Source organism: Thrips palmi, unplaced genomic scaffold (genome assembly GCF_012932325.1).
Source record: "Thrips palmi isolate BJ-2018 unplaced genomic scaffold, TpBJ-2018v1 HiC_scaffold_15, whole genome shotgun sequence".
NCBI lineage: Eukaryota > Metazoa > Arthropoda > Insecta > Thysanoptera > Thripidae > Thrips > Thrips palmi.
Window position 1 is genome coordinate 10,330,538 of NW_023144624.1, and position 22,479 is coordinate 10,353,016.

The window sequence follows — 22,479 nt, forward strand, 5'->3', positions numbered from 1 at the left end:
TTTGACATATTGCATTTATTTTCTTGACACATGGTAACAATGAGCGCATAGTTGGGTAACAAAGATTGAGCACTTAAGCACAGCATTTGTGCCCACCTCCAGAAGGACTTACATCGCCTTGTTTCAGTAAGCTAACACACTCACTACAACAACCTTTATATCAGTCTCTTTTTTTGAAACCAGGCATTCATGAATAAGGAGGTGAGCCACAAAGCCAGAACATTACAACACGTCAGTCGCATAACAAAGTATCACATTTCAATCTTACATGTATACTTTAGATCACAAATAATAATACATTACCAATTGTATATACTTTTTGATGAACGCGTCCGCTTGCACTAATAATTTGTCTTAAAGAGACGTGTTTTCATACAAAGTAAAACTTACAAACTCAGATCAATAGTTTCAATAACAAGAACCACTTAAGTCGACCGGCCAAAACAACCGCATTTCCGATTTGATTTGATTCTCAGCTTAAGGTGGAGCATAAGATCCATTTAAAAACAAATAAATAATAGATTTTTACTCCATGTCAAAAATTGTGTTTCTTATAAATTACAAATTGAGTAAGCGCAAACAGATTGAGGACAAAATTGGCATAGACGAACCAGGACCACTCCATTGTCTTTGTGGAAGAGAGTAGTCCGTTCCGTTTCTCTGGCAGCGAACACTGCTACACTGGGCAGAGGCCCGCCGCGCCGCACGCCGCGCCTTGGACGTAGGCATCCCATTCGACACCTCCGCACGCTGGGAGGCAGGAGGCAGCTGTGGCTGACACGGCTCCCGCCCAATTCCAGTTGCGACGGTCATTTCGCGACTAGCCCATCGCCAGCAGTTTTCGCTTTTCCCACACTGCACGTTACACACGAGGCATGCTTGCGCCCTGCGCCCTCGGGCCGAAGCGAAGGCTCTCAAGGCCGCTTTGGTCCGCACCGAAGTTCGTCCGATCGCGGCGGCGCGCACGCGGCTCGGCCCACTCGGCCTCGGCCGCCGTGCGGCGTCATTGTCCTTCCTCGGCCCTTTCCTTTCCCTTGCCGCCGTGGCGGTAGTGGCGGTGCGGGCGGCTCAAAGAATGAGACCAAAGTGCTGACGACGTGGAGGAGCGCGGTGGCGGCCCGCCTCTCCTCCTGCACTGCACGAGGTGCGTCCAGGTGTCCGCGACGGCCGGGGGTCGAGGCACCGCTGCTCTCCTCCATAACCACCCGCACGCTGCCCAGCACCGCCCCTCTGCGGCCCGAGGCCAGCTCGGGGTTCAGAGGGGAGGGTGGCGATGGAGGGGAGGCGGGAGGGCCGTGGGTCGCGGGCGCGGGAGTGTTTCTGCGGGACAGGGAAGCATGACACAAATCGACGGAAACCGTTGCCGAATCACAGTCATCAGACGTCCAGGACGGCTCCGGGCCTCGGTGCTCTGAATCGAGGGTCCAGGAACCGGGCGAAGCGAAATTGGCTTCTGCGACTCGCGCCGCGCCGCACCGCGTCTTGGAGGTAGAGGCGTGGCGTCGCCGGCGTGGCCGTGGTAGCGGCGCGGACGGGCGGCGCGGGCCGCGGGGGTTGCCGGCGGCGGCGGCAGGGCCAGGCAGGGCGCCCAGCCCAGGGCGGGGCTGGGGCCGGGGCGGGGCCTCGGCGGTCCGCGACTTGGTCGACTAGAATGGAAGGGGTTCGCCGCGACGGCGAGGGCGAGGCGGCGAGGCGGCAGGCAATCGCAACAAAAAGCAGGCCCTGCTTAGCCCTGCTCGCCGCACTCTCGAAGGGCGAATGTCCACCAGGCGAATGTCCTTGGGCCCCGCGGGCCGGCCTGGTGGTCGCGGGGAAGGGGCGACCATTAGTCCATTCACACGGCTCGCGCCTGGCTGGGGGACGAACTGAGGACGTGGACGACCATGGGGTCCGTCTCGGCGGCCAGGTCGACCTGGTCGCTCGTATCGGACGGCAGCGGCGTGGAGGCGGTGGCGGTGCTCGACGACGACGCCGTGGTGGAGGCGGCCGACGTGGACGACGTGCTCCTCAGCAGGTGGTACTGCTGCTCGCGGTGCTCGCGGTCCTTGTGCCGCGCGTGCGACGGGTGCGTGGCGGCGTGCGCGGCGTGCGACGCGGCGTTGATGATGAGATGGCTGCCCGTCCGGAGCTCCTCCATGCCGCGCTCCAGGTTCTCCGCCGTGAACACGACGCCCTTGTAAGTGCGCACGAACACGGCGGCCAGCGTCAGCGCGCCCACCACGATGAAGGAGTACTCGACGGACGGGATGATGAAGTCGGCCGCCGTCGTGGCGATGTACACCCACCGGTGGATCTCTGGAGTCAGCTCGTCCACGCCCTGGGAAAAGTGGGAGTCAGTGCTCAAAAATGATCGACAATCCACGTCTATTGGCTTGAGAACGAGAACGTCCCTGGGGGCGCCTGGGGGCGCCTAGGGGCATCGCGTGCTCGCGACGCAGCTTACCTCTTCGAGCCAAATGATGGGGAAGACGATTTCGGGGAACGTGTGTACCGAGTAAATGTACGGAGCATGGTCCACTTTGAGGTTGAGCTGGATCCGCACTTTGGCCTCCATGGTGACGCCGAGTTTCTGCAAAAACACGCAACCGCCGTTAGCGCCGACTGGCTTTTCGGTGCAAACAGGCAAACAGTGGCGGGGACACTTGTCTGGACGACTTGGAGTCCACACGACAGGACGCCACTTACCGGCTGGATTTTGAAGAACGTCTCGTGGCGGTCTCGGTTCGGCGTCATGCCCTCGACAGCCTCCAGCAGCGAGTTGTCGGCGTTGAAGAAGTGCGGGAACGAGACGAAGACGGGTGCGTCTGCAACACACCAAGCAGTCATCCCTGGGGCCCTGGGCGTGGGGTGGCAGCACGTCCAGAAAGCGAAGCGAGGCCAGTCCTAGTGCACGCCGGGGCCGGGGGCCACGGCCGCCACGGCCGGGCGCGGAGTCGAGTCGGACAGGGCGACGACGCGCCCTCGTTCGTAACTCAATCGTCCAAAGCTGCGGACTTCGGACTTGGGCCCGATCAGGACACGCCTTCGCCGGTTCGACCGCGCTCCGCCGCTCCGCGCCTCTGGCTCTTCTGGCAGTGCACTATGGACCCGCTTCATTGAAAGAACACAACATGTAGGTCAAGTACGGTCTGTCTTGGTGGCTGCGTGGGTCGGGGCGTGCGGTCCGGAGGCTAACGTTGCAGGTTCGACTCCCTCGGCGGTCGCGTTTTATCGTTCTGTGTCCTTCCGAGTGTCCTGCCGCTTACCGTAGTGACACGGGCTGATGTTCTGCAGCCCCTTGAGCTCGCAGGGCGCGGTGGGGCTCTCCCCTGGCGGACAAAAGCACTTGTTGTCCGGGAAGGCCTCCGAGGGCGCGAAGATGGAGTCTGGCGGCGTGTAGTAGCCCGCGCTGATGCCGTCCTTGTCCACCAGGCGGCGGTACTGCAGCGGGAAGGCGCGACACAGGTCCTTGTCGTAGATGGCCACCAAGTCCTCGTGAGTGATGTCTCGTGGCGGAAAGAACGAACCTATGACACCACACCGCGCAACGCACGGTCCCCAGTTAGACCTAGCCTCGCTGCCAGAGCGCCCCCAAAACGACAAAGTGCACTGGAGTGACGGCGACTCATTCCCCCAAATCGAACGTACAGCGAGGCATCCCCCTCCCAGCCCTCCCAGCCCTCCTCCCATACCCCTCCCCCGCACTCGCGCACTTCCGTTTTGGAGCCGCTGTGGGGGAACCGCCCCTTCGAGGGCCCCAGTTACCCATGACAGGTTGGATGGCAAGTGGATGAGGCGAGTTGATGTGATGAGCGGGCGGCGCGACTCGGTCTGCAAGAAGAACGTTCTGAAGCTCGGTTAGCACAAGCCGCACAAGCCCGAAGCACTCGACGCAGTTCCGAACAAAGAAAGCTCTCTTCCCGCGGAAGCGCGCGGAAGCGAATCGACAAGCGACGACCAACGGAAACGAAAACGAAAACGAAGACGCGAGCTTAACATGGAATAGGCGACGATGAAATGGAAATGAAAAGCAATGCAGACTGTGGCAGCAAGGCCAGCAAGGCAGCAGCTGACTGTACCCTCGGAGGCTTTGATGGAGTTGCACGGGGGCTCGGACCAGAACGGCAGGTGGTCCAGCCCGTTGAGTCTGTCCAGCAGGCCCATCCTGGCTCTGGAGTCGTGGCCCGTGTACATGGTGTGCACCTCGGGCAGGGTGCCGTTGCGCTGCAACACAGACAAGGGCGTTATGGCGGAGGGCTGCATCGGCTGCCCGCCTGCCTGGCGCACAGTGGGCCAGAGGCCAGATGACCGGTGGAGGCGGCCAAAACTCTAGACGCGTTTTGAGCTCCAGAGTCGCTAAATGGGACTCGAACCGAGCGTGTGACCCCACCATCGGATTCCTCGTTCGGAGAGCAATTCATTGGTGGGGTCATGCGTTCGGTTCCAGTCCCATTTGGGACTCTGGAGCTCAAAAAGCATCTTGGAATTTGGCCGCCTCCACCTTGTCCTCTGACCCACTGTCTGCTGGGCGCCGCCGCCGCGATACGTACCCCCTTGAGCAGCGACATGATCCGGGGCGCGGGCCAGTTGATGTGCAGCAGGGTGTTGGCGATGTTGGCCAGGGTGACGAGGGCGTCGTCGTAGCCGAAGAGGAACTGCTCGGGCGTCACCGTCACGAAGTTGTCCATGCCGCGCACCAGGACGGACATGGCCGCCTGCACCCCCCACGGCATGTGCCTGCTCTGCGTGGCCAGCGTCTGGAAGAGCAAGGCGGAGTCAGCCAAACCACGCTAACCCAAAAGGCAAAAGTCCGAAAGATGACGGACCGCGATAGCGGTTTAGTCTTTCCCTGGATTCTTTTTTTTGCGCGGCCTTCGGATGATAGTTAAATACGCACACACGCGCGCGCACACACACACGCACGGTCTGGACGACGCGCCGAAATGCAGCTCAAAAATGCAGTTTGCCTTTTTGTTGTTGTTGTTGTTGTTGTTGTTGTTGTTGCTGCTGCTGCTGCTGCTGTCTCTGAGTCTTTTTGCCGGTGGCCTTTCATCATAACCCGTGCAGGTCTGTCTCTGTTTTAGTGGTGTGGTGGTGTGCACTTGGCCGGCGTGGCGCAACGCCAGAAATAAATCAAACGCCTGGCCAGCCTGCCCGGCCGGCCTGCCTAGTGCCCACTCACTGCATTTCGGCTAGCTTTCAATCCAGTCGTTTGAATCGAGACAAGAATCGCAGCAGCAGATCAAAGGCGGGAAAATGTTGGAAGAAAGAAAAGGGAGAAAAACAACTAATATGGGAATGTTGTTTGGAATCCCCTGCCAGTGACACTGGTAAGACGGTTATTCTTCCTTTTGCGACGTGAAGTGGCCTCTTCCAGCAGGAGCTATTGCTGCGTGCTGAAAAATCCATTTGAAAGCGGACCCGCCCCGCCCCGCCCCGCCCCGCCCCGCCCCGCCCCGCGCAATTGCATAACGTGGCTGTGCACCGCTCCTTGCTGGACGGCGGGCCGGGCCCGGCCGTGCGCGAGCACCGAGCCGCGAGAGGACCGCACGGAAAAAAAGGATTAGTTGTAACAACTAACATGTTGGTTGGAATGCGTCCAAGGAAGATTTTAGTTGCTGCGGCTAAAAATTTGCTGCAGGAGCAATAATATTAGTTTGGCCAACTAACAAATTAAAGTTGGTACAAGGATAAAGTTGATTGTGCCTACAATATGTTAGTTGTGATGACTAACATGAGCGTCATGAGAGAAAATAAGCTTCGTAGAAGAAAAACCTTCAGCGGGTATCGATCGCGGAATCTGTGATCTGAGAGCTGCTGAGGCTATCCACTCCGCTGTGGTGAGCTGATAGCGGGAGAATGCCCAATGACGCTGATACAGCAAACTGACCGATGCTAGGACAAGCGACGATTAAATCATCGCCCGAAAGTCGGGTCTCCTAAGAATGTCCGCAGCGCAGTGGGCAGCGTCTCTGATTGACAAACGACAGGTCCTGAGTTCGATTCCCGCCGCAGACTTTTTTCTGTGCGTGGTTTATTTTCTTCCGTGACGCTCGTGTTAATCCTCACAACTAACATAGTGTAGGAATAATCAACTTTATCCTTGAGCCAACTGTAGTTTCTTAGTCGTTTCAACTTATAAATTCGTTCGAGCAGCAAACTTTTAGTCGTGAAAACTAAAATCTTCTTTGGACGCTTTTCAACTAACATGTTAGTTGTCACAACTAATCCTTTTTTTCCGTGCGCGCGTCGGAAAAAATGGCGGTCGTCTCCGTCGCACCCATGCAGATGGCCCGGTGCAGTCCGGCGCGGCCCGCGGGTGCGAGGGAGACGGGCGGCGACGGCGCCGCGCCCGGGCACGCGTGGACGCAGCGTGGACGCGAAGTCAGAGTCAGTCTCCAGGGCGAACGTGCTGCACCAGGGCCGCCGATCTGGCCGTCACGGCCTGGTAGGGCGAGGCGGGGCGCGGCGGGGCGCGGCGGGGCGCGGCGGGGCGCGGCGGGCGCGGCGGGGCGCGGCGCTGCGTGGAGTGCGTTTTGGCACCGCGGTCTTTGATCCGGAGAGGCTGGTCGGTCTGGCTGCAGCGTGAACGCTTTACGACCAATCAGCGCGGCTCCGCTGATGCATTATTCAGCCAGTGGCGAAATAATTCGAGAAATAGTTGTCGGCGATATTTGGCCTTGGTGACGACGTTTGCTCGGACCCAGACCGGGCAGGCCCAGTTGCTTGCCGCGGCTTGCCGCTGCACCGAGCCCGCTTGCTGCTTTCCATGCACCCGTTTGGCTGCGCTTTTTCAGTCGTCCTTGCTTGCTCTCCCCGTGGCGGGTTGTTGGCCTCAGTGCCGTGCCGCGCCGCGCCCTGCCGGCCAAATAGCATTTGCGGCGCGAAATTCCGCAAATAAGGCGCCGAGACTGGCGCGGGCTGCGCGGGCGCGGGCCAGCCGACGCACCTAGGCAGACGCACCGGCAGCCGGGACGCGTTCGCTTCGAGCACGGTTGCACCCGCTTGGCTACGCGCGCCGGGCCCGCCTGTGTTTCGAACGCTTCCCAGGAGGTGTTCCACGTTTGGCGGAAGTCGTCAAGGACGGTTAATATTTAATATTTGCGCGGCGCGCGGCATGCCGCCGGGGCCTGAATGGTGTTGGCGGCGGCCTAACTAACCGGACGGCCCGATGGCCGATGGGCATTTGCGGCCCGATGTAGCTTACCAGCAGCGGAATGTTGGGCACGCATATCCTCTCGGTCATGCTCTTGGACAGCTCCGGCACGAAGTGCAGGATCTTCCGGTGCTGGAACGTGACGGTGTCGTTGTCGTGGAACTTGACGTTCACTTTCTCCATCTCCTCCCTGCGACAGGCAAAATGACAACAGTGGGCGTCAGGTGGCTTTGTCCCGCATCCCAACGGAGCGCCCCTTTGAGTGCGACAGAGAAGGCACGACGAAGGCATACGACTCTTCGCGGGAGTCAGTCTGCAGATGCATGTGTCTCGACTCGGAAAAACAAGAGGTTTGCACGCCGGCAAACGCTCAATTTGTGGTCTAGCCTCCGAAGTCCAGTTTGCACTCCGACTGTCAGGCGAATTGCCTACCGCGCAGGCGTTTCACGAAGCGGGTCATCTCAGCTCGGAATGAGGCCTGTGGTTCAACCTTCCGAAGCTGTTTCTCGCCCCGCTTGAATTTGTGGCGTCCGTCTGGCCGGCCGGCCGGTCTGTCCGTCTGTGACATAACTGCTGTGCCCTACACTCGGCAGCGCCAAGCGCGCCTAGCGCCACCAGAGTGGAATCCGGTAATCCAACCCGGTGCAGAGCGATTTGGCTGGCGCGCTGGCGCCGCCACTGTGGACCACAGTGGTTTATTTCCTGCTGCACTACAAAGGTGCAAAGGCAGCAGGCGGGCAGGAGCTTGGCGGACGGACGGACGGACGGACGGACGGACGCAGACACAGAGCTGCAGAACGAGTTGACTTTCCATAACAAGGGTAATAGCGGCCAAGTGATGTAACCGATGCGGGGCGCGGCGTGGCGCGGGGCTGCGCCGCGGCGCTGGTGGCGCTGGTCCGGCCGGCCGTCTGGGAAGGGGAACGACACTGCTTCCGAGCCCCCACTCCCCCACCAGGGACGCGCACCGCGCGCGCACCGTGTCAAGGCCACAGGAACCTGTACGGCGTCGCGGCAGTCGCGGCGACGCGACGACGTCGTCGACGCGGTGCTCACGGCTCGCCAGACGCACCCGGAGGGAAACCTTTCAATGGGACGACGCGCCAATTTAGCGTCCTTTTACGGCGGGGTCAAAGGGCAGGCGGACAGCCGAGAGCAGGTCCCCGAGTCCCCGGCGGACGTCGCAGCGCCGACGACGAGCGCGAAGAGGAGGAGGATGGTTCTGGAAGCGGCGGGCCGGAGCCGACGCGCTTGGAGTTGCTAACAGCCCGCTCTAGTGGAAAACAAGGGGAGCGCGCGGCGGGCGGCGGGCAAGAATAAAACCAAAATAAGAGGTGTTGGCCGGCACGCCTCGCCGCGTCTCGTCCGACCCCTGCGCGCCGCGTACCGCCGCGTCCGCGCCAAGGCCGCCAAATGCAAAGACCTTTTAGTGCCGCGGCGAATCTGCTTTCATCGCGGTGGAGGCGGAGTGGTAGCGACTCTGCCACCGCGGAGTGCAAAGGTCCCTCACCCCGCGGCCAGTGTGGGCGCGCCCGGCCGCACTGCCGAGACATGAGCTTCAACGCGGCCACAGGGCGTCTAGCTGCACCATGACGAGGTCTCATTGTACACACCTTTAATTCCGGCCACTGGTCACTGTCTCTCTCGCACCCCTCCGAGACGCTCCCTGCGTGCGAGACCAAAGCACGCTATCCGGGACTGCGCGCTGGCGTGCAGATGGCGTGGGCGTTGGCGTGTGGGCTGGCGTGCGCGTGCACTGTCGGCGGGGAGGGCAGGGCTAAGGGCGGCCGGACCGAGCCGGACCCCGGCCGGACCTAACCGTGACCGCCATCCCACGGCCGTGCACGCGGCGCGACCCTGCCCGCGTGTCACGCTATCTAGATGCGTGTGTGTGCGTGTCACTAGCGTAACGAGCGTCGTCGGGGGCGTGGCGCGGCGCGGCGCTGCGTGTGCCGGGCCTTTGTGGAACCTCGGCAAGGCGGCGGCGGCGCTCCGGCAAGGCGTGCGAATGCAGCGGCGGCCCGCTGCACTGCCGCTTCCTGGGCCATGCAAATGCACGCGCCGGCACCACGCTGTCTCTCTCGCACCCCCACGGGCCCCACGGCACGCGCCGCGAGTGCGAGGGAGACGGCGCGATGCAGCGCGGTACGGGGAATCAGGCTGCAGCACGCGCGCCCTGCCCTCCTCGTCCTCCACTGCCAGCACTGCCTGCACTGCCTGCACGCCCCTTCCGCGTCACTTTGTCTCGGAATGTTACGCCCGCCCCGCCCCGCCCCGCCCCGCACCTCACTTCGCATCCCGCCCCGACTGCCTGCTCCAAATGGCGGCCCGCTCTGCAACCGTTATATTGCAGCCAGTCCCGCCCCGCCGCGGACGATCAACGCCACCACTACTGTTGCCTGGCTAACGCTGCGAACGCTGCGAACGCCCTGCCCAGCCGCCCGCCGCCCCGCCGTTTCCAGTCATAAACACAGAACAGCTGACCCCTCCCCCGCCCCCCGTCTGCCCCCGGCCTGACACCTGTTACATCACGGCGGCGATCCCTTAAGACCCCGCCGCCCCGCCGCCCGCCGCCCCGCCGCCCGGCCCCCGCGTGACGCAATTGCACGGGCTGGCCAATGGGCGCGGCACGGCGGCACGGCACACGCTGGCCGGACTTCACCTCCGGTCCACGGACCGTGCACCGTGCACGCCGCGGGGGCGAGGCTGGGCGGCAGGTGCAACGCGTTCGACGGCGCCCTGCTCTGCTTCGGCAGTCCAGAGGGTGCGCAGGGTGGCGCGGGCGGTCTGCTTGCTGCCCGGTAAGACCGCCGTCTGCCGTCTGATTCTGAACACTGCTTCGTCGCTGTCTCTCTCGCACCCCTACGGACCGCCCCAGGAGTGCGAGAGAGACAGAGCGACGAAAGCAGTGCTCGGAATCAGACGGCTGACCGTCCGGGACGTGGACTCGACGTGGACTCGACGTGGACACTTCTCTGGCACAGCTTGGCTGGCGCAGGGCTGCGCAGGGCGCCTGGGAGGCGGGCCGGCCCGCAGGACGCGCGCGCTGCGCTGGCCGGCCTACCCGGCTCGCTGCAGGCTGCAGGCGATTGGCCGACGACGCCCGTTCGCCTGATGGCGGCGATGGCGGCCCGGTCCCGTCCGTCCGTTCGGCGGTGTGGAAACAGTCAGTGTTCGCACGCACTTTGCTCGGCTTGCAGCGCGGCCGCCGCCGTCAGGCCGCCGTCTCCCCTCTCTCTCTCTCTCTCTCTCTCGCTCGGATGAGTGCGGCGGGCGTGCGCTCGGGGGCGCGGGGGGCGCGGGGGAAGAGGGCGTCGGGGCGTCCAGCTGCACCCGGTCTTGGTCTTCACCGACTGACCCACTTCGAGAGGCGCCCGCGAAAACTGAGCTCATTAGTGCCAACGGTTATGAAAAGGGTCACTTCACTGCGCGCCGCCGCGGCGCCGTGCAGCGGCAACACTCTGGCACACATTTTGCGCGCCTTTTTTCTTGCTCCACGACACCGCCGAGACACTGGACACCGCTTTCGAGCATGCGTGTGCGAGTCTTTGTGCTTACTTGTAGACGTAGGGCCCGACCTCCTGCAGGCGCGGCCGCTCGCCCCGCCGCAGCACGCCGTCGGGGTTGGTCACGTTGAAGATGTACACCTTGGTGAGGCGGACCACGCCGGGCTTCTGCCAGTAGTAGTACGACATGGTGTCATTCCGGAGCTTGAGGTCCTGCGGGACAAAAAGCACAAGGGTGGTTAACATACTCCATTCCCAGACATTTTCTTCTTGTGTTCTTTTTGTTTACGTTTGCGCGCGTTCGTTTTCGGGCCGGGAGGCGCCTAGACCTTTCACTGGAGGCGCTGGAACAGCTGGAAGCGCCGGGTGAAAGGCCGAGGGGCTGAACCGAAAGGCCGCGCGGCGCTAAGTAGGCAGAATGATTGAATGACAAGTTGGCCTGGCGTGTGGCGTGCAGCCGGTTTGAAAAACATTCAGGCTGAAAAACCGCGACACTGTATGGCGGGGGCCACAACAGGCAGCTCGCATCCTATGGACGGAAAAAAAGACACAGCCCGACTCCTGGTCATGCAGCATTCCGTTCCTGATCAAATTATTTTCGCATTTCAACAACTGTACGGCGTCAAAGGTTCAATATTTATGACTCACGCCAACGCGGCGGTGACATTTCGAAATTCTTCTCCGTTTTTTTTTGTTTTGTTGTATTGACGCGCGTGAAAACGGGTACTCGTCGCCATCCCAGCCCCGTGGGTTCTATTCGGCGGTGAGTAATGACTGGAGCAACATTACGAAACGAGTATCATCGGCGAGCTCGCCGAGCCGCAGCCAGCCTGCCAGCCCCGGGCGGTGCGGTGGGGCGGTGGCTTGGGCGGTGGCTTGGGCGGTGGGGCCGGGCCGGGCCGGGCCGGGGCCGCCCTGCCCCGTTCTGCCGGCCTGGCGGGCCTGGCGGGCCTGGTCGGCCGCGTCGGCGAGGACGCGGCGGCGCGGCGGGCGCGGGTGACGCCGGGTGGGGCACGTCGTCCTTGGGGGCGGCCTCGGCCTTCACCTCCAGCCTTGGCCCTGACCCCCGCGCGCCGCGGCCCGCCGGCCCGCCCTCCGCCAAGCAGGCCGTGACGAGGCCAGGCCGCCACGCCGCGGCCCTTCAGGGCGGGGGCAGCCATGGCGCGGCCGTGCCAGCCGTGCGACTCGGGCCCCTTGGACGCATGTGCTCGCCTTCGCCGCCGATGTCGTTGTAGTTGGCTCAGTCAAAGTTGGCGAGGCTAGGACCATAGAAAACCTTAAACAGCCGACTCTTTTCAGGGGGTCTCATTGTCTGAGTGCTCACTGCGCCCGTTCCGGTCACCATAAGGGTTCGATCCCTTTGTAAGGTGCAGGTTCCGGCCCATCTTGGGGCCTGTTTGCCACACTCATAATGTCACAAAGAATAGGGCTGCATAGCAAAGGCTCGCTGGCCCGCCAACTTTGACTGAAGCAACTATACTTGCTTTTGCCTGTCAAGTTGGCACCCCTGGACTCTGGTGCACTCGAACCTGCCGCCGCTGGCACCCCTGGCCGCCCTGGCCGCCCTGGCCGCCCTGGCCCTGTTGGCGGCGTGCCTCGGCGTGCCTCCTGGCGATCAGCGCGACGGCGGCCAGAAAACGAAAACGGCAACATTGACATTCCTCTCCATGCCATTCCGCGCACTAGAAGCCAGAATTTGCATTTGCATACGGGTTGGCCGATGTCGAAACCGTTTTAGCGCGTAGCGGCGCAGCGGCCGGCTTTGCACTTTGTGACCCGGCGAACTTGGCGCCGCCAGCCAGTGGCTGCCAGAGGCGGCCAGCCCGACAGCCAGCCAGTCAGCCAGCACGTCAGTCAGTCGGCATCGGCCATCGGCCGGCGAAATGGGCCGTAGCGCCGCGCCACTTATTACAAAACTGACGTCATATCACTGCAGCAGCGAGGCGTGCCGCGGCGTGCCGTGCTCAGTGAAAGTTGTTTTGCATCACGAGTGCACGGCGTGGCACGGCGTGGCGGCGTGGAGTGATGTGTTGCAAACCTTTTCTCCGCGTCGTCCACGTCGTCCACGTACGTCGTTTCGGTCGTTTCGTTCGTCCCGAAACGACTAGGCGGCGTTAATTGATTTCGATTGGCGGTCGCGCAATATATAAACACAGTACGCGTGAACCGCGTCGGCGCGTCGGCGGGCCCAGAGGGAAGGCAGGCTCTGGCGCGGCTCGCCAGGCCCGGGGCTCTGCTCCTCCCCCGCCCGCCCCGCCCCCACTGGTAAAAACGTTTCCAAGACGAGGCGATGTCGGGTCCTCAAAATGCCAGGACGTTGAGGGAGTCCTCTTACCGCTGCTGGATTGGCAGTGGCCGCAGTGGTCGCTGAAAGTCAGCCGAATATTCACAGACACAAAACCAAGAAACCAGGGGTCCTGCCAGCTCCTTGCACGTGGCTGACGCACGGCCCCCCGAGACGCTGTAGACGCTTACGCGCCACCCCCTCTGGCCACTTCGGGGTTCCCCACCGTTTCGGCTCGAATCCGGTCTGCTCGGATCGGACGGGTTCGTCCTGGGCCTTGGCACGCCTTGGCACGCCCTGGCCGGCCAGTCGAGTGACGCCTTGTGCCGTGCTGTGCTACCTCCTGACCAGCTATGACCCCGAAGGCCCGGAGGCCCGAAGGGACTGCAGCCACAGCCACTCCTTAGACTCTAGCGACTCCACAGACCCCAGTGACTCCAGCCATCCAGCGACTCCTGCGAGGGGTGACGCACTGTAAAATTTGGTGTACAATGACTGTGTGAATGTGCAAGAATGTGCAAGATTTCTGGCATTTTTGCCACACATGTTGCCTACTTACAGGCGTTTTTGCCACCTGAATGTGGAATGTGGTCAAATTTTGTACAATGAATGTGGGAAGCTGTTCCCCCCTCGGACTCCTGAGACTCCAGCGACTCCACAGACCCCAGTGACTCCAGCCATCCCGACTCCTGAGACTCCAGCGACTCCACAGACCCGCACAGACCCCAGTGACTTCAGCCATCCAGCGACTCCTGAGACTCCAGTGACTTCAGAGACCCCAGCCCAATCCGACAGCCTCCACAGCCGGCGCGGCCAGGCGCGCCATTTCATTTCGTATTTCAACACGACAGTCCGTTCCGGAAGGCCGACGGGCGTGCGAGGCGGTGTGGCCGAAAAGCGCCGCGCTAATTGGCCCGCACGGAAGCGAAGCGCGAAGCAGAGGGCGGTATCGATCAGGATCGATGTATCGATCGGATAGCAATAAAGCGGCGCAGGGAAGTAACAGCGTTTCGCACAGTCTCGCGCAGTGTTTTGCCTCTCTGCCCGGGACGCCGCCAGAGTGTGAGAGAGACGTCGCGACGAGACGACTGTCGGGAATCGGTCTGCTGTCATCCTTTTCTTTCTTTTCCCCTCCGTCGAATCATTGAGGCAGCAGCGCCAACAGGCGGCGGGACCAGCGGCACCCGCTTTACAAATGGAGGCGTGTGTGAGTGATGCGATGATGCGTCACTTCGGCCCCGCCCGGCCCGCCCGGTCCCTGGGTCCAGTGGGCCGCCTATCTAACCGGCCAGAGAGCAGCTTTCCACCTCAAGGCCGCGGCGGCGGCGGCGCTGCCGGCCAATCGGAGGGCCACGTTTTGGCGGCAAGCGTGACACGGGGAATGCGATTGGCTGCAACGTCGGGGCGACGCCGCTGCCACCCGCGTTCAGCTCCCCGCTCGGCGCCGAGCCGCGGCCGCCGCGCCCAGCTCGGCAAAACAGTGTACGGGCGGTGTCCGGGTGTCGCAGCCCCAGCCCCAGGCTGGACTGGACTGGACTGGCCACAGGAAACCCGGACACAGTGTTTTGCCGTGGGACCAGCGACGACCCACTCAAGTCCGTTTATTTCATGTTACTGTCGGGTCGTTTTCTTTCTTTTTTTTTTTCAAATGGATTTTACGATTCGTCGCAGTGGCGAAGCATTTTCTTTTTTTACTCGCGGCCCATCCTGGGACCGTCAAACATTACAAAAATAAACGAATGGTTATGTAAATAACGAAAGTGAACGCGGTTGTTTTCCGCGTGCGACGTGTGCGTCAGCCGCGTCGTGTCGCTAAGGGAGCAACTTTTCATTCGGGGCGAATTAATTTTGACCTCCTTGACGGGTCATTCGGCGGACTGGCTTGACTGCGCTCTAAAACTCAATGGCTCAACGCGAGCATAATCCACGTGCAGTGCCCGCAGTACAGTTGCAGCTTTGACAGCCGCCAATGAGTCGTTCGGGCTGTCCCGCTGAGTGTCTATAAATCGTTTTGATGACATTTAAACCAGAAATAAACTAAAGAAAACGGCGGAGTTTTAAATTCCGAGTTGCAACGAGATGGCGTCAGGCTGCCTGTCTGCCTGCCTGCCTGCCCGCCGCCTTGCACTTGCTGCCTTTAGCAACGCCAATCAGGCGGAGACATGTTTTTTGCGTCCTGGCCGGTCGTCGAGCCGCCCTGCCCTGCCGTGCCGTGCCGTGCCGTGCCCTGCCGTGCCCTGCCGTGCCGTGCCGTGCAAGCGAAGGGCGCGCCGACTCAGGTGATGCCGGACTTTGGACCTGCACTGGCCGACCACTGACCCTCGGATGAAGGATTGAGGAGGGGAAAGGGGGAGGCCGAGGGGAAGGGGAAGGGAGAGGGGCAGGGGAAAGGGGGAGGGGAAGAGGGAGGGACATCAATGACCTGGAAGGCCAACAGCATCGAGAAAACAAGCGCGGCGCGCCATTGTGCCGGTGATGTCCGCGGTGTAACGCATGGACCCGGACATAAAAAACGAGCGCATGTGTTTAGATACGCGTTGCCGGTCAGCCAGTGCCAAGTCATCGGGCATCGGGCATCGGGTCGGCAGCTGCACGCCGCCGCACGCCGCCGCACGGGGGCTGGGCTTGACAGGTGGCAGTGTTGATGTTGGCGCGGCGCGCGCGGCGCGAAGCGTGTTCGTGTGTCTGTGTGCGCGCGTTGTCTTCCGCCATGGGATGGTGCGCTCCGTTCGATCCGTTCACTCCGTTCTCCGTTAGCGAGACAAGACGGAAAACGAGCGGCGGACTGGCGGGGCACTCTCCGATCAGGAACACACTCCGATGACTGATTGCTGCGCGATTCGGAGCCAGGAAGCGAGAGCACGCCAGCCGAGCCAGCACCCCTAGGCCCCACTGGCCGTCGCCTTGTCTCTCTCGCACTGATGGCGCGCCCCGTGGAGATGCGAGAGAGACGGAGCGACCCATTCGCTTGTTCGGATTCTCTGGACCGTGGACAGGCAGCTCCGGTGATATCCAGCGCTCCACCAGCCCTCGGGCCTTCACGCAGCCCGCCGCACCGCGGGTGCGACAGAGACGCATCTACTGGCTGGCAAGCGATGGTGACGAGTGACACGATGGTGCCCTAACCCAACCTAACCTCACCCTTTTCCGGCCCCGAAGCTCTTCTCTGCCAAGAGTATTTTTCAGCCAAGAGCGTTTTTCCGCCAAGAGCATTTTACTCAACCTTACCTACTTGATGAACCTAAATGAACCTAGCCTATCTTAGCCCAGCCTAGCATAGCTACTCCTAGCCTGACCTAGCCCAACCTCCCGGGGCCCAAGCGGCAGGACGCGGGCCCGCGAAGGACCGGCCGGCCGCGCCGCGGAGGACGACAAGGAGGGCGAGGAGGCGGGCCGGGGGGCGGCCCGGGCGCTAAGTGTGTGCTGCGACAACACGCGTTGGCAATGTCCGCGCCGCGCCATTACCTCACGCGCGTTTCCAGACGCCGAGCCGCGCGGTGCAGCGGAGCAGCAGCAAGCAGCAGCAAGCAGCAGCAAGCAGCAGCCGGACCCGGGCAATACTCGTGATGTAAGGCGGGGCGGAGCGGGCTGGGGCGGAGCGCACGTTGGCCGGGAACAACCTCTCCACCCACTAATGCAGCCACCCGCCTCCCCCAGAGACGCGCTGGTCCAGGCTAGTCCAGGCTGGCCCACGCTGGAAGCGCCGCGCAAAAGCTGCGCTGGAACTGCTCGGCTCGCTTCACTTTTCCGCCCAGCCGGTTCTCCGCCAATGGCACGGTATTTACGGTGTCCACGGTGTTCACAAGGAGGCGAGGTGCGCGGCGTGAGGCGAGCCGGTGGTGGCTGCTGGCCGGTGCGCGCTCGATGGCGAGGCAGGCGAGGCAGGTCTGCGAGGATGGTCACCTCCGCCCCCCCCCCCCTGCCCCGCCCCGCCCCGCTTCGCCATTCGACGGCCTAACGTTATCTGCCGCCTTGTCGCTGTGTTGTCGCTCCCGTCTCTCTCGCACCCCCTACGGGCCCTACGGGTCGCTCCATGAGTGCGAGGGAGAGACCGGGCCGGGCAGGCGTCGCTGAATGCCGAATAATGAGCCAGGGGTCACTTACGCCCGGTCCGTCGGGTCCACCGGGTCCACCGGGTCCACCCTCGGCCGCCACGCCGGCGAGGCGGGCGAGGCGAGGAGGTCGCCGAGGTGTTCCGCCTCCCGCCCGCGGGAAAACACATTATCGAGCCGTTTGAGCGCACTGGCCCTGACGGCGACAGGCGTCACCACGCACACCACGCCGCCGTCGTGGCGGTCCTACCATGAGTGGAATCCGGATCGCGTGACGTCACGACGGCCACAGCGAGTCCGGCCGGCATAGGGCCACCACCACCACTACGAGGCGACCACCATGGGGCCACCACCACCACTACGGGGCGACCACCATGAGGCTTCCACCATGGGGCCACCACCATGAGGCTTCCACCATGGGGCCACCACCATGGGGCCACCACCATGTCAAGTTATTTCTTTTATTCCCCTTCCCTGCATGGCTATGAGACCACCCTCCCTGGCCAGGGTTCCACTGTAGGCCTCGAACACCCCACTGACAAGTGCCACTGTTGCCCAGCCCATAAATACAACCGAGCCAGAGCTCCGCCAACAGTCTGCGGTGGTCTGGCCCTGCCCTGAGAACACTGAACCTCAATAAACGTTCTACCAAAGCCTCGTGTTGTCAACGCCAAACTCAACAACTCAACAACCAGGCTTCCACCATGGGGCGACCACCATGAGGCCACCATAGGGCCACCATTGGGCCACCATGGGGCCACCATGGGGCCACCATGGGGCCACCATGGGGCCACCATGGGGCCACCATAGGGCCACCATGGGGCCACCATGGGGCCACCATGGGGCCGGCCCCGGGCCGCCAACCGCCAACACGCTCGGTGCGAGGAATGCCGTCTCCCTTGGTAGGAAGTGGAAGGCCAGGAGGCCAGGCCCGGGCCGGCGGGGGCCGGGCGGGTCAGTGCGCGGGCCTGGCCACTGCCTGGCCACTGCCTGGCCGGCCGATGCTGCCGATGCTGACGCAAAGTGCTTCGGCACCGATTGATTCGAGACGGCTGGCAGAGACTGACAGCTCGTCTGGCTTCACGTTCAATCCCCAACTTTGGACCTGGCCGCTGTTAACCGGGCATAGGTGAGGTCCACCCTTTCGATGGGCAGGTCATCGAGCCGGAGGAACACAGCCGGCGCTCGGTGGGGCTCGAACCCGCGACAACGGCGCCATCCTCCCACGGCCTCGCTACGCTACTGCAGCTGCCGCAGCTACCGCTCGCTACACACGATGGTAACGATGGCGACGCAGAGCTATTCGCAGTGTTATGCAAATGTCGCGACGTGCATCGTCGCGCACGTCGAGCATCGACTCGGGTGGGCGGCAGGCCTGGCGCTTGCTGGCCGCTTGCTCGCCGCTTGCTCGCCGCTTGGCGGGAGCTGCTCTTGAGAACTGCTCTTGAGCCGGTACGCGACCTTGCTACGCTAGAGACGCGAGGCGGGGCGGGGCGGGGCGGGGCGGCGGACGTCTGCTAACCGGACAGGACGCCCGTCCGGTACCAGGCATCCCCCCTCTCCCCCTTCCACACAAGCACGCACACACGCACAAACGCACACACACACACACACACACACCACGCCTCCCAGGCGGCCTGGGTTCGCTGCGTAGCAAGTGCATCCAGGGCGTGCCTGGCGGCCTGGCGGCCTGGCCTGGCCTGGCCCGCCTCGCCGCCTCGCGTCGCCGGGCGCGAAAATGACCGGGCCTGCACGGCGCGGCTCCAGATGCATCCAGATGCAGCGAGGGCCATGAAAAGCCCCCCGGTTCCAGGGACGCCATGCAGCGTCAGGCTGCCGCACTGCCACAGGCTCACTGCCACAGGCTCACTGCCACAGGCTCACTGCCACAGGCTCACTGCCACAGGCTCACTGCCACAGGCTGCCACACTGCCACAGGCTGCCACACTGCCGCAGGCTGCCACACTGCCACAGGCTGCCACACTGCCACAGGCACACTGTCACAGGCTGCCACACTGCCACAGGCTGCCGCACTGCCACAGGCTGCCACACTGCCGCAGGCTGCCACACTGCCACAGGCTGCCACACTGCCACAGGCCGCCACACTATGCCACAGGCTGCCACAGGCCCCAGCCGTTATGGCGGGAGCCAATGCCAAGAATGGCGGCGGAATGCAAGTGGCGACGGCGGAGACACGGGCGGGGGGCAGGGCCAGGCGAGGATAGAACGATAGAGCAGCAGATGAACGATAAATTCCCACATTCAGTTCTGCGCAGTTAACCTCCAGGCGCGCGGCCTCCGGATTAAGGCTCTTCGTGTCATCGTCGGAAGGCCGGCGTGCCGATCCGTGTCCCGCCGTGCCCTTCCAGGCCTCCTCCCAGGTCCGGAGCCGAACCTCGGTCCGGCCGGCAGCAGCACGCACCCCAACTGTTGAACGCGCTTCTCTTGACCCGCACCGGTAAAACTGAAGCGTAGTTGTATGCTTGATTCAAGCATACAACTACGCTTGAAGACTTTACGCTTGACGTCAAGCGTAGAGAAGAAGTTCTCCCATGCATTTAGATAGGCGGGAGAGGGGCAAAATGGAGAACTATGCTTGAAGCCGAGCGTAGTTCTACTACGCTTGAAAAAAGGCGTAAAACTACGCTTGAGTTCTACCAGTGCGGGTGCTTTCCGAAGACACCGCCACTGTGTTTCGCTGCGACCCTCGGCAACAAAAGCTCCCCGGTCGGCAAGAGGACGTGCAAACGCACTCGCCGGGGCCGGGGAGGCGAAGGGCAACGCTACATTACAAGTTCGTGGCTCCCGTGTAAAACCAGGCATCACAACACATAACGAACCCTAAGTGACATGCCTCGAGGTGTGCCGCCCTGGCGGGCGGGGCCACGGCGGGGCGGGGCGGGGCGGGGCGGGGCGGGGCGCGGCCAGGAGCTCCAGGACGGCCGCGGCCGAGACGGCCAAGACGGCCGGGAAGCCGCAACGCCTTTATGACGATCTCAATGACGGCGGGGAAGGCGCGGCAGGCGCGGCAGGCGGAGTGAGAAGTGCGTGGCGAGAGCGTAATTGGTCTCAATAGGCCAGTGGGGCCACAGGCGGACAGGCGGGCAGACAGGCAGACAGGCAGACAGGCAGGCAGGCGGGCGGGCGGACAGACACGCACAGACAGAGACGGAATAACGATAATAATTAATCGGCGCTGGCGCGCCAGTCGTCTGTCTCTGTTTTCCCCAGCGCCCAGAGCGAGGAGCGAGCACAGCGACACAAAGGCGCGTCGTGCCGCGTCGTGCCGCGTCGTGCCGCGTTGTGTCACGCGGCCCCTTTCTCCGAAGCGTGCCGACATGCAAACGGGGCGACAATTGGAGGTGAAGGCCAAGGTGGCCAACCTGACCCCACTCAACGCGGCGAACGCGGTGCGCGGCCCACAATGCGTGCGGCGGCCGGACGGGCAGACGGACAGGCAGACGGACAGGCAGACGGACAGGCGGACGGACAGGCAGACGGACAGGCAGACGGACAGGCAGACGGACAGGCAGACGGACAGGCAGACAGACCGAGGCGACAATGCGCAATGCACTGCCCGCCCCGCGCCGCGCCGCCGCGTCGCAGGGCTGAGCGCCTGCAGCATAGGCCACACCCCGCCCTGCGCACACGTCTGCTCGACGGCGCGGCCTACCTCCCAGGCGCTCCATTGCCATTACCACTACGGGCTAGGCCACACACGATCGTATGCCGTTCCAGGCGCTCCGCTCCGCTCTGCTCCGCCCTTGTGTGCGGCGCGCGACTCCCCCGGCGGCGCTGCAGGCCGAGTCCGGGCAGTGCGTCCCGTCGGCCTGCCCTCGCACCCCACCAGGCACCCTCTGCCACTCGGCAGCAGCCTTGTTGGCGGCAGTGGCGGTCCGGGACTCGGTGACGGGGTGACACGCCACACTCTCTGAATGTCAAGTCCACCGGCGCGGCGTCCGTGCACGTCCGTGTGAGCCGCCGTGCACACGTCACATGTGTGTGTGTGTGAGTGTGTGTGTGAGTGTGTGCGCGCACACACGCGCCACCATGCGAGTCACATTCCGACACTAAAAGTTCCTCCGGCAAATGGATACAATCCGCGTAAATGTGCTGCATTATGTATCGGCAGCAAGTGGCGGCAGCAAGTGGCGGCGCCCGGCCGCGAGTCGCAATGACCGTCGAAGGCGCGTGGCTCCTCGCGCGGCTGCGACAGTGGGCGTGGAATCTCCCTCTGCTCGTCTGCTGGCCAGCAGAGACGCGCTTTTCGAGCACCGCGGCCGCCGTGTCCGTGCCTCGGACGTGTCCGTGGCGGTCCTTGGCGGGTTGTGTGAGCAGTGCTGCCGCCGCCGCACAGAGGGCCAGACGACCGCTGGAGGCGGCCAAAGTTCCAGACGCGTTTTGAGCTCCAGAGTCGCTAAATGGGACTCGAACCGAATGTGTGACCTCACCAATGGATTGCTCTCCGAACGAGGAATCCATTGGTGGGGTCACATGTGCGTTTCGTCGTGGTTCGGGCTGACTTCAGGCACTTCAGGCGGTGCGTCCAATCTTCCGACCCGAGCCGGGGAATCGCGCGAGGCGCGTCGAGTTGCATTGTTGCAGCGGCAGTCGCTGCTCATACTGGTTTTCAATCCGAACCTTCGGCCGACGCAAATTTGAAACACGCGCCGCGCCGCCGCCGCCGCGCCTCGGCGGGAGAACGGAAACGCAGTGATGATTCGCGCGTGGCGTGCGTCCTTGTAAAGTAAACAACAACAACAAGCGCATCAACGACATGAGCAACAAAGGCAATTTAATTACGCCTGGGTGACGGTTCCCACGTCGCTATCGCCGCACTCGCCGCGCTGTGTGCCACTGTGCCGGACTGTGCGTATACGCATGCCTGGTGATGCGAAGAGCGTGAAAACGAACCACGGCGAAAATAAACAACGAAGCGCCAAAGTTTCCAAAGATTAAAATACCACCGATGAAATGGAAGAAGAATAGTAATGTTGGAAAGTTTTCGTTGGCGTCAGCGTCCGTCCTCTCTTTGCCCTCCTATCGTAGCACGAGAGTTTGACGGAGTAGGCCGCAGAGGATGATGAGGCCAATAAAAACTCTTCAACATTGTTATTTTGTTCCGTTTTGTTGGTGGGTTGTAAGACTGTTTCGCGAGCTGACATTTCAATTTCTCCAACTCAAGGACGATTTTTTATTCGATATGACTCACAAATTTGTAAGAGCTACGGAAGCTTTCATTATGTATTGTTCCTCTAAATTCTTTACAAGCCCTCTCTCTGCCTCTCTGACACCCAGAACGAGGGATGAGAATGCACCATCATGCAAACCTTATGTATTTGGAAGATTCACAGGGGCAGGGCAGGGGCAAGGAGAAGATTGACCCACTCGATGTAACATTCTCTGCGAATCTCTTTCCTTTTCAAAGCCGAAACGACGCGCAAATTTTTGTCGCTGTTGTTTGCCGCGTCCGCTGCGTTGTGGGCACGACTCTCGACCTCC

At 62.4% G+C, this 22,479-nt stretch overlaps 1 protein-coding gene across 1 annotated transcript in view; it reads right to left on the minus strand.

Moving 5' to 3' along the window:
- Positions 1–1,612: 1,612 nt before the first annotated feature.
- The window catches only part of LOC117641582 (scavenger receptor class B member 1-like), a 28,786-nt gene continuing 7,919 nt past the window's right edge, over positions 1,613–22,479 (minus strand). Inside the window, exons 3-10 of the mRNA XM_034379046.1 lie at positions 10,694–10,854; positions 7,187–7,325; positions 4,530–4,736; positions 4,059–4,203; positions 3,246–3,506; positions 2,686–2,804; positions 2,444–2,569; positions 1,613–2,317 (exon numbers count right to left, since the gene is read on the minus strand). Coding sequence (XP_034234937.1) covers positions 1,835–2,317; positions 2,444–2,569; positions 2,686–2,804; positions 3,246–3,506; positions 4,059–4,203; positions 4,530–4,736; positions 7,187–7,325; positions 10,694–10,854 — 1,641 coding nt within the window. The 3' untranslated portion in view covers positions 1,613–1,834. The remainder of the gene's footprint in view (positions 2,318–2,443; positions 2,570–2,685; positions 2,805–3,245; positions 3,507–4,058; positions 4,204–4,529; positions 4,737–7,186; positions 7,326–10,693; positions 10,855–22,479) is intronic.